The sequence below is a fragment of the Thamnophis sirtalis genome, unplaced genomic scaffold, assembly GCF_051295495.1.
Source record: "Thamnophis sirtalis isolate CommonGarterSnake01/CBP01778 unplaced genomic scaffold, rThaSir2_p1.2 scaffold_5, whole genome shotgun sequence".
Lineage (NCBI taxonomy): Eukaryota > Metazoa > Chordata > Lepidosauria > Squamata > Natricidae > Thamnophis > Thamnophis sirtalis.
The window spans coordinates 37847782-37867314 of NW_028261385.1; the positions used below are offsets into that span (position 1 = coordinate 37847782).

Genomic DNA, 19533 nt, shown 5'->3' on the forward strand with positions numbered 1-19533 from the left:
GTTCATATGGGAGATATGACATGCAGATCTTGCAGTTATACAAAGTATAGAAGTACTTTTGTTCTGGACAGTTACATACTTTTCCCAGGTTTAAAATGGAAAAAAAACAACTTCCTAAATTTCTAACTGAAATGCTCCTAGATTACACCTGCTTTATTTGTTCCCTTGCTTCCAAATCCAAAGCCAGTTTTCTCCATATTCCTGTCCAGCCATTTCAGGGCTTTTGTTCTGAGTTACAAATAATATTCGTATTCCAGATCTTAATTGGATAATATCTATTTTTACTCTGTGCTGTCGGATTTCTCCTAAGGACACTAGTATGGTATCATTTTAAATGTTGGGGATTACATGCAGAAAGTAGATGGGTCTACTACAGGCATGAAATCCTCTTACCTTTGCTACCGGTCTGGGCGGATGGGCGGAGTCTCCTGCCGCCCCCACTACTGTTTCGCCTGAACCGGGACGAACCGGCAGAATGCCTCTGGTCCAGGATGAAAACTACATTTGTTTTAATTTAATTTACTTGAAGTGAATTAAATAAATATTCCCCATGTGTTTAGTGAGGAATATATATTTGTTTAATAATTTCTAAATTTTGTCACCTCATTGTTACAATTTAACAGGAAAATTACAGCTAGGTAGTATTCAACCAAGTTCACTGCTGAAATAGAGCAGCCAGCAATTTTGTGATGAATAACTGAATGAAGCATTCAAATTTCTAATTTAGATGACTACATTTTCTCATCAAGAAAAGTTAACTAATGCTGTGTTTTTAAATTCAGAGTCAGGTGTTGTAAATCTACTTCTAGAGGCATTGTAATAACATTGCTAATCTTGGGACCACTGGCTGAAGTAGGGACTAGGGTTCTTGCTCACCAAAATATCTGGAGCCGATCCTGAGTATCTTTAGGTATAATTCACAACTGTCTCAATATATTTTCAAACTATTTGATTTTGGACAGATTGCCCAAGGACAATTCGATGAGCGCTATGTTTTATCCTCCCGTGTGCGCACGGGACGAAGTGTTCGTGGCCTGAGCCTCCCTCCCGCCTGCTCCAGGGCAGAGAGAAGAGCTGTTGAGAACGTTGTTGTCACTGCCTTGTCTGGGCTGAAACAAGACCTGGCTGGAAAATATTACAGCCTGACAACTATGTCTGACAAGGATCAACAACAGCTAATTGATGTAAGTCTAATGCCATACCTGGGACTTGAACATAGATAACAAGGCTAACAATGTGGAGAGTCTCTCTTGAAGAGATTACATGGACACGGGTATGAAGACATAGAACTAATTGTCCTTGCATTCTTCTGGGCCTTTCAGTTTCCCAGTTTTATTTATAATTCTGAGTTTTCTTGGGGCTCTCCAATGATTCTGCTTGGTTTTTCTGAGATCAACTAAGGTTGGTTAAGCTGATTAGGTAAGAGAGTTACTCTTTGGCAGCCAGGGAGGGTTAATTTGGTTCTGATAGGATTAGACAAAGAACTGGCATTCACCCTGGTCATGTCTAAGGGATCAGGAGAAAAAAGGGTACGGTCTCCATTTTGTTGGTTAGATTTATTTTCTTCACCACACAATATAACACACTATTCCTTGCCGGTTGAATATCAACCAATCAACATTTTTCAGCTGGAATTGATTTTTCTTCCCCCTCATCACAATAGAAGCAAATTATGCATTCTGACAAGATCCAAGCAATAGCAATAACACTTAGACTTATATACCGCTTCATGGTGTTTTTACAGCCCTCTCTAAGTGGTTTACAGAGTCAGCCTATTGACCCCAACAATCTGGGTCCTCATTTTACCCACCTCGGAAGGATAGAAGGCTGAGTCAACCTTGAGCTGGTGAGATTTGAACCGCTGAAGTTACCAGTCAGCTGAAGTAGCCTGCAGCACTGCATTCTAACCACTGTGCCACCTCGGCTCAATATTAAACATACATGAATATATACACACTAACAGATCTCTTTTACTTGTGGAATTCTGGAAAGAATATCACACCCTCAAATAACTCTAGAAAATATACAAGAATTCATAATCCATTTATTTAAAAATGTGAATTGAAAATTTGAAATATATTTATGTGAAGGTCTGAGTAGAATTAGGGTTAAAATAAATGTTTTTTAAAAAAATGCAAATATCCTGCACTCCTGGGAACACTTAGGAAATGTGTTAATGAACAGAGTTGTAAGTAAACATAAAACAAAACTGAGTTGTAATTGAGGACTAACTAGAAAGGAAGAACAGAATTAATCAGCAAAAGCAATATAAAAATATTAGAATAAATTACTTTTTGTTTCTATTCTTATTTGAATAAGCCTCATGTCTCCAAAAAATCTTATTTGTGGGTATTGATTAACTAAATATTATGTAAAAGCAGTAGGTGTGACTCAAATCTTATTCTGTTATTCCTTATAGTTAATTTAACCCTAAGTAGAATTTAAATGTATTAAGCATAATTTAATTTAATTTTAAAATACTTTTAATACTTTAATCATTTCTTTCTATCTTAGCATATTACAATTCTTTACAACTAAAAACTACATGAAATTTACAACTTAAAACTACATGAAATTAAAAACATAGTCATATATATTGGAAACCCCATTTTTTATTTCCAGGGAGGAAAAACAAGTATTATTTTTCTGCACTCTTTACCTCTGTGAACTGATTCACCATTATAATTCAACTTTTTTCTTTTTTTTTCTTTCCCTCTGCCTTGAATTATGCTGGTCTCCAGGACCATTTCCTATTTGATAAGCCAGTTTCCCCTTTGTTAACGTGTGCTGGAATGGCCCGTGACTGGCCAGATGCCAGAGGAATATGGTACGAAATGTGAGATGTGCACGTTTTCAATGTGAACAAATAAGTATACTAGTTTCTAACTCAGTTGCTACTATTCCTAATTCTGAGCATGTTTGGAATACACAGTCTCTTCTTCCAGTACATCATCTTTAAGCTTGCAGTAAGCAATATTTTGGTGGCCATGAGTTACTTTTGACCAGCTGCCAGAAATTTGGATTGGTGATGTGAGAAGGGAGAATTCAGGAATGTTGGTTTTGTTTTGTTTTTTGAATAGATGAGTATTCCAGATCTTACATTACAATGTCTCATTCTTTCTCTGACCATCAATAATGGTCAGAGAGAACACCAAGGACCACCAAAAAGGATGTTTTTAGGGCTGTCCATAACCCTGGGCCTATTTTTTTAAATTAAAAACATCTGTGATCAAAGATGTAACAACAACAAGAAAAGAAATTAGGGATTTGGACCCTTTTCTTTGTTTCTATTCTTAATTGTCATAAAATAGCTAAAATAGTCCATAGATATATTCTGGGGCATGATTTCAATACTTTGCTTGCACTAATGCATGTGTGTGTGGCTACATATATAGAGAGAGAGATGCCAAAGGAATGCAATTATCTCTCTTTTTTGTTTTTTGCTTTCTTTAATAAAAGAAGTAAAATTGCTTTCTTTAATGAAACAGTTTTGAACAGGTGAACTATTTTATACTTTTTAATTTCTCAATGTAAAAAAGTTTCTACCAATATTAGTACAAAGGATATTACCAGTCTGGTTTTTAAGGAAAGTCCAAAAGCATGTTGCTCAAGAAACCTTAAGGAGGGATAAGTTATTTAAATTAAAAGCAGTTCTGTTGCCTTTGTTTTAGAAATTCGGTACAACAAAAACACTATAAAGTGTTAATGCAAGCAACCAGGTCAGTGCGGCTCATTAAAATTTCCATCAGGTAAAATCAGTTGGCTCTAGTCTATCCTGATTTGGACTTCAAACTGGGACAGATCACAGAATATAAATTTAACAATTAAGGTTCTGCTTATTCTTCCAAAGAAAGTAGACAGATATGTAGTGAGATGATGTCTATCACCTCTTCATTTTTCTCTTGCCCTTTTTGGAAACTAAATTGATCAGGACAGGATCCATGTTTAACATGTGATCAATATGTGTTCCCTTTGCCTAAAGAAGGCAGTAATAAATCCTTTATTGGAGAAAAGCTTTTTTACCCTAGGAGTATATAAAATGCTCCTTTTCTGGAAAAATGATTAGAAAAATGATTATGGCCTCTTAGCTCCAGATGTGTCTGAATAATACTGAATAATATTGACTTTCTAGATTCACTTTAACCAGGCTAGGATCTTGTGTTGAAATTATTTGGTAATTTCATTATTTTGTAGACTTCCTGTGTTGAAAATGGGGTGAGGGAGTACAACTCTACTAATTTTCCTGGGTCTCTGGTTGTTTTTAGTACCATCAACCATAATATCTTCCTGGGTTGTCTGGTGAGATTGAACCCTGGGCATCATATTAACATTGTCTAGTCAACCTATCAGGCTGTGTCTAGAAGGTAGTGCTGGTAAAATGTTGTTCAACATTTTCATGAAACTGTAGGGAACTTCATGCTAATGTCTCCTAGCTCTATTGTTCCTTATTATTTGCTTCACATTGCCTAATCCCGATAATGGGCTATATGATAAATCATCTGAAATTAAATCCAGAAAAGTATTGTTGGTTGATGAAAACTGGATTTGGATATTGTTGTTCCTGCAGTTTTGGATGGGGCTACTATTTTCTGTCAAACAGAAGGAGGTTTTGACAATTTTCTTTTTCCTCCCACTCTTATTGCATTTAATTTCAGAGCTTAGGTGGCACAGTGGTTAGGGTGCAGTACTACAGGCCACTTCAGCTGACTGCTATCTGCAGTTCAGCGGTTCTAATCTCACCGGCTCAAGGTTGACTCAGCCTTCCATCCTTCCGAGGTGGGTGAAATGAGGACCCGGATTGTTGTTGGGGGCGATATGCTGACTCTGTAAACCGCTTAGAGAGGGCTGAAAGCCCTATGAAGCGGTATATAAGTCGAACTGCTATTGCTATTGCTATTTGCTGGGGGCAGCTATGAAGCTAAGAACTACCTTTGCACAGTCACTTCTATTGCACTAGGCAGTGGTGGCGAACCATTTTGTAGACACATGCCAAAATTGTGTCCAGGAAAATTGTCTTCTGAATTGTGTCACTGAATTGTCTTCAGGAAATCTTCCGGAGCCTGGGGAGGGCAAAAAACAGGCCCGACAGGCCAACTGGAAGTTCGTAAATGAACCCGATCCTCCGGAAGGCTGAAAATCAGCTGGCCGGCATGTGCATGGGTGCTGGAGCTGACGGCTCATGTTCTGGCAGATATGGCTCTGCGTGCTACCTGTGGTATGCATGCCATAGGTTTGCCATCATGGCACTAGGCTTTTTCTTCTTAATCAGTAGGATCTGGTGCAATGTCATAGTTATTGCAGTGTAGTCCATTGAAGGTAATTGCACTATGCTATAGGGTTTAGGACTGAAGTTAGTCTAATGTTGTTTTACTTTTTTTATTTCACTTATCTCACTTTCAGCTACCCAGGATTGTTATTTATAAGATGGACAACCATGTTATTCTTTAAAATTAAAATAAACTGCATAGATATACAACTGTAGAATCTGAGGGACTTTCTGCTGCATGCAAGGTACAAGGTTTATACGATGCTTGCACAAAACAACCTGTATTAATTGGCCAACTGCTTTTTTTCTTCTTTTGTCCAATATTTCCAGTTCTTAGAGACTGTCTCACATGTCCCTGCAATTTTCTTGGCAAGGTTTTTCAGAAGTATTTTGCCATTGCCTCCTTTCTTAAGAGAAAACGACTGGGGCCAAGGTCACCCAGCTGGCTTTGTGCCTAGGTTGAGATGAGAACTCAGGGTCCCCCAGTTTCTAGCCTAATGCCTTTATTGCTACAAAAGGCTGACTCTCACCAACTGTTTCCTCCTAAATAAGACAGGGTCCCCCCCCCAAATAAGCACTTGGCCGTATTTTCAGGGAGATCATCTTATTTTTGAGGTGCAGGAGGCAGTGAACGTGGTCACCTCATGGCTGCTGCTGCGTTGCAATATTTTCGGGGAGGGCTTATTTTCAGGGGAGGGCTTATTTTAACACATGCACTCAATTGCCAGATTGGGCTTATTATCCAGGGAGGTCTTATTTTCAGGGAAAGAGGGTAGCCTTTGTTTAATGAATTTATTTTGATTGAGCTTTTAAGCCTTAAGCAACTTAGGATCTGACTATCCAAATTTCTACTTCATATGCTGCAAAACTGCCCAAGAGGTTCTTTTGAAGATGCTGCTACTGTCAGACATTTCCTTTAATCCTGTTACTTCCAGGCTTGGCAGCTGCATTCGCCCCCTGCCCCAATATTTATAAAATCTGCCAGAACACATCATTTTCTTCAAAGGATTGTTACATGATTTTATTTATTTTCTGTTAGTTTCAATTTATATTTTAAACCTCTTTATGTTCTAGTTTTGTTTCTAAAACTTTTAAGCTGCCTCAAATGCTCACTAGATCAGACAAGCTGGGTATAAATCAAATACATAGTAAATTAATTAGTCCCAGCTGCCCTGGAGAGAGAATTTAAGAGATATTTTTCTTTTGCCTTACAGTACTGAACTGTACTGAACGCTGGCAGGGAATGCCAAAGACATTTCTATACCAACCCTCTGTAACAAGACTAGCAGCAACAAGCAGATCATGTGTGAAGTCGACTGAGACTAAAGTGCTGCTAAAGCAGGCGGGATGTCAGAATGTGTGGGCAGAACAGGCAGGCAGAAAACACTCCAAGTCTCAAAGGTGCCAGCTGATGAACCATCTTCAGCCATTGAAAATGCAACCTTGGATTTTGAATTAGAAATCTTAAGAGTAGTGCAGTTTATCTTGGTAGAATGAAATAGAAAGGAATGGGGGAAAATATCTAGCCTCTGTTTTATTACATTCAATGGGATACCTTCACTTGTCTGCTTCATCAAGTTTTAAATCATCTTAAAGATAAACATAATAAACAAATGTTCCCCCTTAACTCAATTTTTCCTTGCACGGTTACATGATAATCTCCATTATTTTAATTCTTATTCTCTAATGTGTGCTACTCAGCCTGTTACAAATAATAAGGTTAATACCTAAAAATCTTATGTTCATCCCTTTTTCATATTACATAATTATTCTGTCACTCCTGCTATTAAAAAGTTCCTGTAATCCCTGCTTTGCCACATCCAAGTTAATGGCACTCCAATACTCTGACAATACTTTTTGCAATTCCCATTAAAGGATCTTTTAAGGGGTTTTAAGAGAGCAACTGTTATTTTGTTGTGCAAAATTAATATTACTCTCTAGTAGAGAAGGAACAACTTTTCAAAGAAGGTCTTAGGCGTTATCTGGTGCAATATTTCGTAACCTTGACAACTTTAAGATGTGTGGAATTAAATTCCCAGGATTCCTCAGCCATATTCTGACAGTTTTGGGATTTGAAGTCTGCACATTTAAGGTTGCCAATCCTGAGAAACACTGTTAGTTTTGTGCTGCCCTCAATACCTTGATTACTTTAAAGAGAATGAACAGAATGCAGAAAGACACTTTTCTCAGACAACACACTTTTTTTGACCTGGATGCTGTTATACTTTGCAGTAGGGCCCTCTCTTCTGATAAATTTGTATTTCACTGGCATTTCCTCCATTTCTGTACCAGTTATTCCCTGTATTTTTCAACAAACAAGTCAGTTTAGAGAAAATTTAGATAAAGATGATGTATCTCCCATCAATCCTATTTCATAACATTTTAAACTTGAGAGGCAGATTTATCTTCTTCCAGTCAAAAAGCGCTTCCATGCTTTCCCATTTTCAGTTCCCATAGCAGCATAAGCCTCATGTTGCCTTTGTTTCAAAATGTTCTAATACAGCAGCAGTTCACTACCAGTAGGATTAGAGCTGTAAGAGCTGTAGAGCTTTGGAAATTTGGGATTGTGTGGTTGATAGTCAAGAAAGGAATGTAGCTTTGGGGAGCTTGAGTTACTCTTATTTTTGATGCCACCATGAAGTCCCAACGTGATAAATAACAAAAGGGAAAGGTAAAATGAAAGGACCAGCATATGTGATGATGCTTTTGAAGTTTTTTGTGACCAGAACACTAATGAATTGTGCATTTCTCAATCAGGCACAACAATGATAAAACATTCCTCATCTGGATCAATGAAGAAGATCACATTAGGGTGATCTCCATGGAAAAAGGTGGCAACATGAAGCGGGTTTTTGAAAGATTTTGTCGTGGATTGATAGAGGTGGATGCTTTTCTTTGACTGTTAAAAATGTATTTTTGGATTTTAATATAAGAGCCATTTGTGCTTTTGTGTTATTGCTGCTAATTTTTCTTTTTATTGTATGTGATATCGTTTGAGTAAAGCAGAATCCTATAGTAGCAGAGTTAGGGCCCTTTAAACTAAAGTGAGGTAATTGGGACAAGAAGCAACGTAGGGAGGAAGGAAACGTAGGAGCTATTTCTTCAATTTATTGCCTTTTTTTTAGAATAAGGCAGTAGGTACCACACAGCCTGTACTGCGTTCTATAAATCAACTTGTTTCTCTCAAGTTGGGAGGGATGAGTGACTTTGCTGTTGTTAAGCAAGTAAGACTTGATACTCACTCAAATCAAGTGGAATAGAACTTGGGCAAAAATGTCAGACACCAGTTCTTCAACTAAAGTAAAGGTGTCAAACTCGCAGCCTGCGGACCAAATTGGTCACATCCTGGCCATGCCCACCCCCGTTTTAGCAAAGAGGGAAAAGTTGTGATACATCACATGCAGGGGTAGGTTTCTGCTAGCATTACTGCCAGTTCGGTGTGTGCAGGATATTAATTACAACAATTATTTTAATATGCATATAGGTTTAAATTGTGACTGAACCAGATTTTAGTTTAATAGGAGGCAGGGTTTGAAGTTTTACAAAGCACAAGTGGCAAGAATTGTGTTAAAATGGCCTCCACCTCTGCTTGCAATAAAAGCAACTTTTCTAACATGCTGCTTAAAACAAAATATACCGTATAATTTTTAAATATGTGCCCTTTGATTAGGTTAATTGTCATAAGCAAATTAAGCATTTATTGTATTAAATGATGAGCTAAAATTCATAAAATGGCAACAGATTTTATTAAGTAAGACTATAGCTAGAATAACTGAAAATGCCCTGATCAGTTTCTCAGCTGTGATAAAGCTTTAAACAGCCGAGAAATCAAGATTATAAATTTTAGCACCCTTATCTCTAAATGGAAGCTCTGACTAAAATCAGTAATGTTGTCCTCGAAACGGAAACATGTAGCGTGAAGATCTAATATAGGGTTCTATCTGGCCTCTGAAACTCTATGCTTTACAGATTTATTTGATAGATAAAATGCCCTTATTCTATTTGAAGCAGACTGTTGAAGCTTGTGGATTTGACAAACAACAGTCTGGATATAGACAACTAGTACTGTGCACAGATGGCATGTTAATATGCTATGGTGATTCATTGAATTTTATTTCCTTTCCAGGTTGAGAGGTTAATTAGAGAACAAGGATGGGAATTTATGTGGAATGAACACTTAGGATTCGTCTTGACCTGTCCATCTAATCTAGGAACTGGGTTACGTGCAGGAGTTCATGTTAAACTTCCAAAACTTAGCAAAGTATGTAAGCAATTTATATGACTCCTAAACATAAAACAATCTTTTGTGATGCCTGTAAAATCAATCCAAAAAAGTAAAACAGTGGTGATGTACCTCCTTCCTCTTAAATGGTTTGATTAGATTAATAAGTGTTTACAAACATGCATGTTGTAAAAAAAGGCTCAATATTTTTGTTTTCAAACAATTGTCCCTTATATTGTAGGATCCCAGATTTTCAAAGATCCTGGAAAATCTGAGACTTCAGAAGCGTGGCACAGGTGGAGTTGACACAGCGGCTGTAGCAGATGTGTATGATATTTCCAACCTGGATCGCATGGGCCGATCAGAGGTAAGTTTCTGCCTAGTTTTTTTTTTAAAATAGGGCCCAACACCAAAGAGAAACAATTATTTACCTAAATGTCTAAATGTCTATGGAGATTCTCAGTCATCCAGGTCACAGTTGTCCCAAAAGTGCTTTTTCAAGAGGCAACTGGACTTTTTGGTTTTTCTTTGAAGATGTTTCACTTTTCATCCAAGAAGCTTCTTCAGCTCTCACTGGATGGTGGGGAATTTTGGACAGAAAGGACTGCTGGTTTGAAAGAGGAGTCAGAGGCCATATACGTCCAAATTGAACAGCCCTCTTTCAACAGAGGGGGGGGGAATAGGACATCCTCTATCTCCAGTCTACAACCCAGTCCTTTCAACAGTTCCAAGAAGCCTCCACACCCATTCGCACCACTCAGGTGATCCTGACGACACAGATAAACCTCCAGGTGGCTCGCTAAAAGAATGCAAATGACTAGCTGTCTGCAAGGAGTATAATTCCCCAAAATCCAGTCAGAGCTGAAGAGATGGGAAGCAAAATGTTTTCAAAGAAAAACCAGAAAGTCTTGAAAAAGCACCTTTGGGACTAAGTGTCTGAAAGTATTTGCCATATCAACAATATATTCATTTATTTGAGGGACAATCCCTACCCAACTCAGTGACTTCTGAGCTGGCCCTGAGTGTGTGTGTGTGTGATGGAACTTGTGTCTTAGCTTTGCTTTCTATGATACTCCAGCAGGTGTATATCTTATTTTTGGTTTATTTTTAGCAACCTGCATACAGTTTTGTTCATTTTAAAGTTGTGTGCCATTCAGAGTTGTGTATATCAGATAGGCGGCAATATAAATAAATAAAAGAAATAAATATGTTAACATATGTGTGGATAATATTAGGGAAAATAAAATCACGAAAGGATGTAATTTTTTGTATGATATTTGAAAAAGTATATAAATGTGATTAACTGAATCTATTCATCGCAAAAGGGAGTTTCAATGCCCACAATTCTACTATTCGGGGGTTGTTCCTAACTTTCTATTCTGTATCTCTAACACATTTGTTTATTGCTGACCTCTAAATTTCTTTTGTCTTAAATCCTACGTACCTTGATTGTCATTCTCCATAGAGCAATACTCCTTCATAATTCCAACTGTTTTCAAATATTTTTTTACTTTCTGGTTTCTATTTCTTTTCTGTCCAAGTCTGTTTCTCCACCTTTCCATTCATGTGTTCCCAGCTGGGTTCCTGGCTCTTCTCTTGTTTCAAATCTTTGATTCAGATTATGGAAACGGCTAGAAGAACTTTTTCCTCATGCCAGTCTCAGGCAAAGAAGAACTAGGGCCTCTTGTGTCCTAGTTTTCACTATCCCTATTTCTTTGATTCTGTTTATTTCCCCAGGCAGACACCTTCCCCAATCTTCCCCTACCTGATTGATTGGGAGCTGATGTTTGATTGGCAGATGGATCATCTTATCTCGGGAGAAGGAAGAAGGAAGGAAAAGGCCATGGTGCTTATAGGCTTCTCTAGTAGCCTATCCTTCCACAAAAATGATTTTAAAAATCAGAAATGAAAAACACACTGTATTAGTTTTTATGATGCATAAAAAGATCTTGAAAAAATATACTTTACACCCTTTCATTTATTTAACATATATGCCATTTTTCTCATAGGCTACAGTCACAAAAAATATACAAAAAATCTTTCTCCAAACAGAGGAAAGGGCCAGAATCAGAGATATGTGAAAACCCTTATTCAGCTAATGAAATTTGGTCTGTATTTACCCATTAGAGGGACGGAAAATAACATATAATTAAACCATGGGTGATGATGGCCAGCTGTATAATTAAACATCCATATGCAGTATTCATACATGGAATAATATTTATTCCAAGTAGGACAATCGATTAGGCAAAACTAAGTGTAGAATTACAACTAGAATTGAATATTTCTGCTCTTAATTTTAAGGTTTTCCAGTGCTGTTAATTCTTTACCCTTTTAATTACTCCTATTTTAAGGACCACTGCTCCAAATAAAGATGAATATTAGTGTTCCAGTGTCTTTTTAAAAACTATACCACCTCTTATCTATGCCCTCAACTCAAATAAGCAAATTTTGGGCAGAGGTACCCCTTCATCCTCATTCACCAGACCTCAGTGACACACGCCAGCCCCCCCCCCCCACTCCTCCAATATCAAATTATGGAGGAGGAAATTCTTACTACTAATGAACTTGGCATTTAACAGAACCAATAAAAATTGGTTAGCACTCAGGACCTCAAGTTGGAACAGAGAAGCTGGAAAATGGGCACTGATCTCCTCTCCTCCTTCCCCTATTAAGGCTCCCCCTCCCCATTGTATTCTCTTCAAAATACAGAAAGGTTTCCATATTTATACCACCTTTCCTGGGATTTTTTTCTGCTGATGACAGAAAAAAATAGCATTTTCACATATAACAACTGTGTTAATCTAGCATTTCCACAATTTAGGGTTTTTAAAAGACAAAAGAAAGGACTACATAGTATTACCGTGTAAAGGTTTTATCTGAAGGGCAAGCTGCACACATTTTTTTAAAGTTGTAGATTAAACCTTTCTAGATTTAACCACTTTGCATTATAGGTGTATGCTTGCACTTTTCTTCCATGTTCTAACTTAGTTTTCTTCCACGTGGCCAATTTCAACACACATTGTATGTCAAAATGACAAGAGATGGATTATCCACAATACACCTTTCTCCTAGAACTAAGAAATGGCATAGTCTAGGAAGAATTGTAAAATATAATTTACTGAAGATATAATAAACTTTGTGGTAAATAATCATCAATATCTTATAGCTTCGTAATCTAATATCAGAAACCTTTACTTTTATTTCAGGTGGAACTTGTCCAGTTAGTCATTGATGGTGTGAACTATATGGTTGAGTGTGAAAAGAAACTAGAGAGAGGTCAAGACATCAAGATACCACCACCACTGCCTCAGTTTGGCAAGAAATAAGACTGTTTCTAGTGATTATCACCTGAATGGAAATATGTCTTGCAGGCTGCCTATATATTCTGTGTTCTTTTATAATATTAAAGAAAAATATGGATAACATTTTCCTCAAATAGGTACCTATTAATCAGGGTGTGGTACAGAGTTGCTGAGAAGACGACAAGAACGTAAGATATGGAATTGTGCAGAATAAAAAAGGTTGTAAACAACATTGCTGAAGAGGAGGGTTGCATTTGAAGATTAGTAGTCCTGGAGCATTTCCCTGGGACAATTTAATTTGTTTTAAAGCATATATAAAGCAATCTCATTTCCTTTCTTTTCCTTTTCTTTCTCCAACTATTTCTTCCAATGTCCTCCTTCCATTTCTTTTGTTCACATTTTCTTCTTTCCTTAATTCTTCCTCTTACCCATTCTTTTTTTCTTTTTTCCCCCCTTTCTGTTTCTGGACATCAATATGCTTGAGAGAGTGTAGTCTGTGCATATGAATTTAAATGGTTGTTATATATAAGTGGGAGCCAAATGTTAAAAGTAAAGTACTAGTTATTACAAGCAATGCATTTTACTTTACATTTTGGTTATTAATGATTTTATTGATTCCTGGCAGAGTCATAGACACACATGCATACACATATTCAAAATGCGACATATGCACACATTTATGTAACTGTGGGTGGATGGGAGCAATTCCAAGATTGGTTTCAGATGGTGATGGCAACCCTTGACTGGCGAGATGAAGAATTTTTTTATTTTTTCTTCCTCTGTACACTTCCTTTGAGTAGGGAAAAAGTATGTTAAATATTGATTGTTTTCATTTTAGATAAGAACAAATTAATGTAATATATTATTATATGTAAAATTAGATCTTAGTGGCATGTTAAATAAATACTTTCTGATGCCTCAGATGCTACATATCTTTTTAATTTGTTTTTAAAAGGACATGCGTTATTCACATAGACAATCCTATGGCTTTGGCACAAGGATATTATGCCAGCCTCACACTTGTTAGATCCCAGAGAGCAGAAAACAGGGATGAGGCAGCTATGTCACAGTACCCAATGGCAATGTCACTAGTCATTAATAACAGCAATTCCAGTTATGTTCCCTCATGGAGTTTAATGCATGAGATTGTTACAATGAGGTCACACTGCCTGGAATATGCGTATACTTCATGTACAAGCCAAACAACTGTATTGCTATTGTTCTGCTTCATCCCTGATAAATACTTGCAATTTCACCCTTCTCTGTTCATTCAAATGAGTTAATTTTTGTTGATTTCTTGGTGCCCTCTGAGCTTGGTTATTTTCCAGCTGATATTTCATGACCAAGCTAGCTAACATTATCAATGCACAGAGGATGGAGTTTGTTGGTTTATATATTGTAGCTTGCCTTGCCAGACACTATCATCCTATGCACCTATGATGTTACCTAGCCTTGTGATGAAATTTCTGCAGGAAAACAACCAAACTCAGAAAACACCAAGATTCCAATAGTTCAACTCTGAACTAGATACAGCGCTACATCACTATTGGAACTGTAAGGGTGTCTGGAGAGAGAGAGAGAGAGAGAAACAGAGAGAGACAGACAGTGACAGAGAGACACAGAGAGAGCAGAGACAGAGACAGAGAGACAGAAGGAAGGAGAGGCAGAAATTAGTAGATCTAGAAAGCATCTTTGAATGTGAACAAAAACAACATTCTCAACTGGATGCTATTAATTTGGTCCTTTTCAACTATCTAACATTTACTCAAATAATCAATTGAAATCAGTAAAATTCACTTCTGAATAAACATAGAGTAATTGAGAAGATGCATTTCTATTAGCACAGTCTTGAATTTAAAAAATCACCAGATATAACTTACGGTGTGTTGTCTGTAAAACTCAACACACAACAACATTTATAATCCACATCTGCTAATGTCTTTTATGCTTAGTAAGAAATAAAATCTATTGATTTCAATTATATTAATTTTCAAAAAAGCCAATTTATCAGTTAGGATTATGCTACTGATTTTTATTCAAACAGACATAAAGTTGTTTGTTAATTGCATTTTTTATCTTTTTTCTCATGTCTTTTTTCTATTGAAAACAGTCATACTGGACATGAGTGAACAGATAAAATTTATATTGAGATATTATTTTATTACACCAATAAAAAAGACTGCATTTCATTACAAGATATTGCACATGCATTTTATTTTTCAAGAATGTTCTGTCAAGCATAATGTTCTGTGATGTGCAGATAAACTCCCATGCATATATGATAATAAGCAAATTAAATAGCAGTGAAGGAACCTAGATTCCCAAAGCTACTTGTCTGGTGTATCTTCACATAACAAAGCTTTGTTGTTTTTTTATCACTCATTCCTGTGGCTAGTTTTCAATCAAGTGTTTATGTCTTAACCAAGTACATCCTGTTTTGGCTTCTACTATAAATCATCACATGGAGTGCCACAAGGGTAACAGCTCAAGTGTTTTTCAGAGAAAATAATCTGGTGAAAATGCATTGCAGGAAGCAAAAAATAGCTCAGGAGCTTTGCCAGGAATCCAAGCAATATGTGATTATGTATTAATTTTTTAAAGAAATGGGATGGAAAGCTTTTTAATTTTTTTTAAAAAAAGAATCCTAATCTGGTGTGATTTCCCTATTTCTCTCAACTCTATTTCAGATGTTCTGTTATTCTGATAGTAGATTTATATCACATGCTACATCTTTGATTATCTAAAATATAAACAACAAGGTATACAGGTTGCTATTTATATTAATCTGAGAGATATTGGGCTTCTATCAGCTTGATTCTGAGGAGTAGATGATATTACTAATATTAGATCATATTAGGCAGACCCTCCAATGTTTGTTTCTTAATTTCAGGAGTTTTAAATGGATAGGCTAATTATTTGAAGACTATTTGCAACTGGTGATAGAAAGAAATGGAACCCAGGTACCATATAAAATTAATTAGGAGAAATCTTTCTATGTAAAACCTAAAACAGGAAATTTGTCCCCCAAGACTGTAAGTCTGGGGAACTCCACTATCAACCCAGAGATGGAGTCAAGAAGCTCCAGAAGGAAGATTGCTACACAGGCAGGCTGGTATCACGGCAACACTCCCAACTGATCTCTAGAGCCCAACATAATGAACAGGGCATCACAAGCAGTGATTTGCAGGCAGTACCCCTGAAAGCCATAGGCAATTTCCAGATAACATTTATCACATCTTCACTGTGGTGCTGAGTTCTCACAGGTGTCTAGCCAGCTTTGCCCAGTTCAAACTTGGCTGGGCAAATCTTCTGAGGCAGCCAGGTTTTGGTAATATATGCCAGGTCATTGTTAATCCCTTGGTAATAGCATGGAAAGATTTTGCATTTGATCCTGTTCTATACAAAAGATCAGTGCTTGAGCTAATCCACACTTTCATTAACGATAAAAAAATCTGAAAGCTCCTATTGTAACTTTTTTCAACCAAATACCTTCCAGATGTATTGGGGCAGCCTTCAGAATTCCCAGCCAGCATGACTATTTGCCATTTAAAGACCGGTACATCTGGACAGTGTCAGTTGAAGGTGATTCTAATCCAGTTGTTAAATGTTGTATTATTTCAGATGACTTACTGAGCAGGATTGGCTTTGAATAGAACTTGAATGGGAGATGATCATGGAATTCCACAAGTATAGACAAAATTAGAATTTTAAAAAAGCGAGTCACAAGGAGCAAAGCCTATATGATTGTATAGTGCATTTATGTAACAGTTTTAGCTACTAGAAATGAGAGGTTGAGATGAAATGAGGAATCAAAATATTGCTCAAAATATGGCAGCATTTTACACTTTATTTGAATTCTTTTTTAAAATGATATTCCCCTTAGTTAATTGTCCATGGTAAATGCTTAGAGGTCAACCTTTAAATCAAGATCTTGTTTGGGAAGCAACCATTTACAAGCTAAGCAAACTAGTTCTTTGTGCATATCTCCATCTACTGGTAAAGTGTTATAGGGCAGAAAAGCTAATTTTCAGTAAAAAGAGGTAATTATTGTAAATAGATTATAAAATATTACTATCCTATGTTTACAGTTCTCTCAGGAAATACTTGTAATATTTGTTTGCAAGTATTTTCCAGGCAAAGACTGGAGCCCTTTTGATTCTGGAACACCACTATGCATATATTTTCACCATAGGCAACTGTGGTTCATATATTATATTCCTTACTGATATATTTTTGCTGTCACAAATATTTTCTTGCAGGGATTTGCACAAAGTATTAAAAGAAACTCTATTATATGTACTATCTGGGGAAGTAGAATCTGTATGTAAACAATTTAGATAGGGATTGTTTAAATTATATTTTATTGAATTATTTTAACTTTTATGCAAATGCATTTGTTTTCTGATAACAATCTCATTCATTATATTTACATATAAAGCAGTTTGGATAAAGCTGAGATAACAGCACATTTCTCTAATATGTTCTTAATTTTCAAGCAGCAATTCTACATTATTACTTATGGACATAAGAGCCCAATCCTGTGAAATCAATGGAATGTAAATGTATTGAAATCTAATATGTCTAATTTTGCATTGGATCACACAAAAATATAAAACATTCGAGATAAGTGCCACTAAAAATCTTATAAATATGGGTTTATACCCACTTACTGGTATAATAATTTCAGTAATATATTGAAATGATTAAACAATTCCTGTAGTTCCAATTATTTAAACCAGTTCCTAGAAGAGATTGTTATAACTTCCTATTTTGCACTGAAAACATCAGCAGTGATGTTTGAAATAGGTATTACAGTTGTTGGAATGCTGGGAATGTTATTTAGTTCATGCTATATGTTGTATTTTATTACTTTGTTTTATTCCTAGCTCTATGTTGTTACATTAATAGTCGTTTGGAGAACTATAAATCCTTCAGAGTAGGTCACTATTGGAGCAGTATAGAAATCTATAAGTAAATGAATAAAATAAAGTATCTAGTGAGGCCACACTGCTAAAGCAACTGCTGAATCTCTTCCTAAACAATTATTATGTTTAGCACAAGTAATTCAACAGGGATTCTATTTAGGAATATGCATATGATTGAAATAGCTATAGTCTGACAGTTCAATAGCATTCACTTCTAAATATAATTGATGATATGCTGTTATTGTGCCTTTGTGCATATGTTTCCTCATCTCTTTCATGGAGGAGGGGAGAAAATATTAAACTTTCAGTTTTGATTTAAAAATACCTTCCTATAGCATAAATCATCATCCATGAAATCTGGAACAATAAGAGAGTTTTTGATCTCCAAAGATGCATTAGAAAAGTGCTGTCTTCTCAAATTCAGCATGTATGAGTCCTTACATCTCTCTTCTTTAAGCTTAACTTTTAGTACAATGGCTATCATTTTAAACCATCTCTGAGCATAGTCTAGGTTCTTAAAGAGATAGTGTTTGATAATACAGTGCATGAGATGGAGGTGTGGCCTATTCAGAGAAACTTACTTCCCATGATTTGGAAACTGTAATACCGTTGATACACAGACAATACCACTCTAATGGCAGAAAGTGAAAAGGAACTAAAGAGCCTCTTGATGCGGGTAAAGGAGGAAAGTGCAAAAGTTGGCTTGAAACTCAACATTAAGAAAACTAAGATCATGACATCCATCCCCCTCAATTCCTGGCAAATAGATGGGGAAGAAATGGAGGTAGTAACAGATTTTATTTTCCTGGGCTCCAAGTTCACCGCAGATGGGAACTGCAGCCAAGAAATTAAAAGATGCTTGCTCCTGGGGAGGAAAGCTATGGCAAATCCAGATAGCAGAGACATCATCCTGCGTAGAGTCAAGGCAGTTTTCCCAGTTGCAATGTATGGCTGTGAAAATTGGACCATAAGAAAGGTTGAGCACCAAAGAATTGAGGCCTTTGAACTATGGTGCTGGAGAAGACTCCTACAAATCCCCTGGACTGCAAAGCGATCAAACCGGTCAGTCCTAGAGGTGATCAACCCTGACTACTCCTTAGAAGGCCAAATCCTGAAGATGAAACTCAAATACTTTGGTCACCTAATGAGAAGAAAGGACTCACTGGAGAAGAGCCTAATGCTGGGAAAGATTGAGGGCAAAAGAACGGGACAACAGAGAATGAGGTGGCTGTATGGAGTCACCAAAGCAGTCGGTGTGAGCTTAAATGGACTCCAGAGGATGGTAGAGGATAGGAAGGCCTGGAGGAACATTGTTCATAGGATCGCGATGGGTCGGACTTCGCAACTAATAACAATAATAACGTTGATAAAGTCTTACATTTTTCTGTCAGCATATAATACTGCTACTTTTTGCTTGAAATTAACTCTTACTCCAAAATTTACAGTTGATTACCTTGTGACTTATATTCAAGGCTTATATTCAAGAAGAAACAATTGCATATGAAGATTATGAGGAAATATGATTCTACATGAAATATCATTCTTGAGAATCACAGTAGTATAATACCATGATTAAAGTGTTACATTGCCACAGGGTGACACAGGCTCTGGTCTATTCAGTACATATCACTCACTGGCTTTAAATCAACCACATGGTTGCTCACTTCACAGAATTATTGATGGGGGAAGGAGGAAAGAGCTGAGTTCTTGAATAAAAAATGGTATATAATCTAACAAAAAATCTTTATTGACAGTCATTGAAAAACAAGTAGATGGTTTTATATGTAAAAAAGCCATAGACTTAGTGCAGGGGTG

General features: G+C 36.5%; 1 protein-coding gene across 2 annotated transcripts in view; it reads left to right on the plus strand.

The window, feature by feature from the left end:
* CKMT2 (creatine kinase, mitochondrial 2) overlaps window positions 1-13714 on the plus strand; it is a 32461-nt gene extending 18747 nt beyond the window's left edge. For both annotated transcript variants that reach the window (XM_014070069.2, XM_087715684.1), the window contains exons 5-10: window positions 963-1184; window positions 2742-2827; window positions 8024-8147; window positions 9393-9527; window positions 9730-9855; window positions 12698-13714. In XM_014070069.2, the coding sequence (XP_013925544.1) occupies window positions 963-1184; window positions 2742-2827; window positions 8024-8147; window positions 9393-9527; window positions 9730-9855; window positions 12698-12817 (813 nt within the window). In that variant the 3' untranslated portion in view covers window positions 12818-13714. The remainder of the gene's footprint in view (window positions 1-962; window positions 1185-2741; window positions 2828-8023; window positions 8148-9392; window positions 9528-9729; window positions 9856-12697) is intronic.
* Window positions 13715-19533: the final 5819 nt, after the last annotated feature.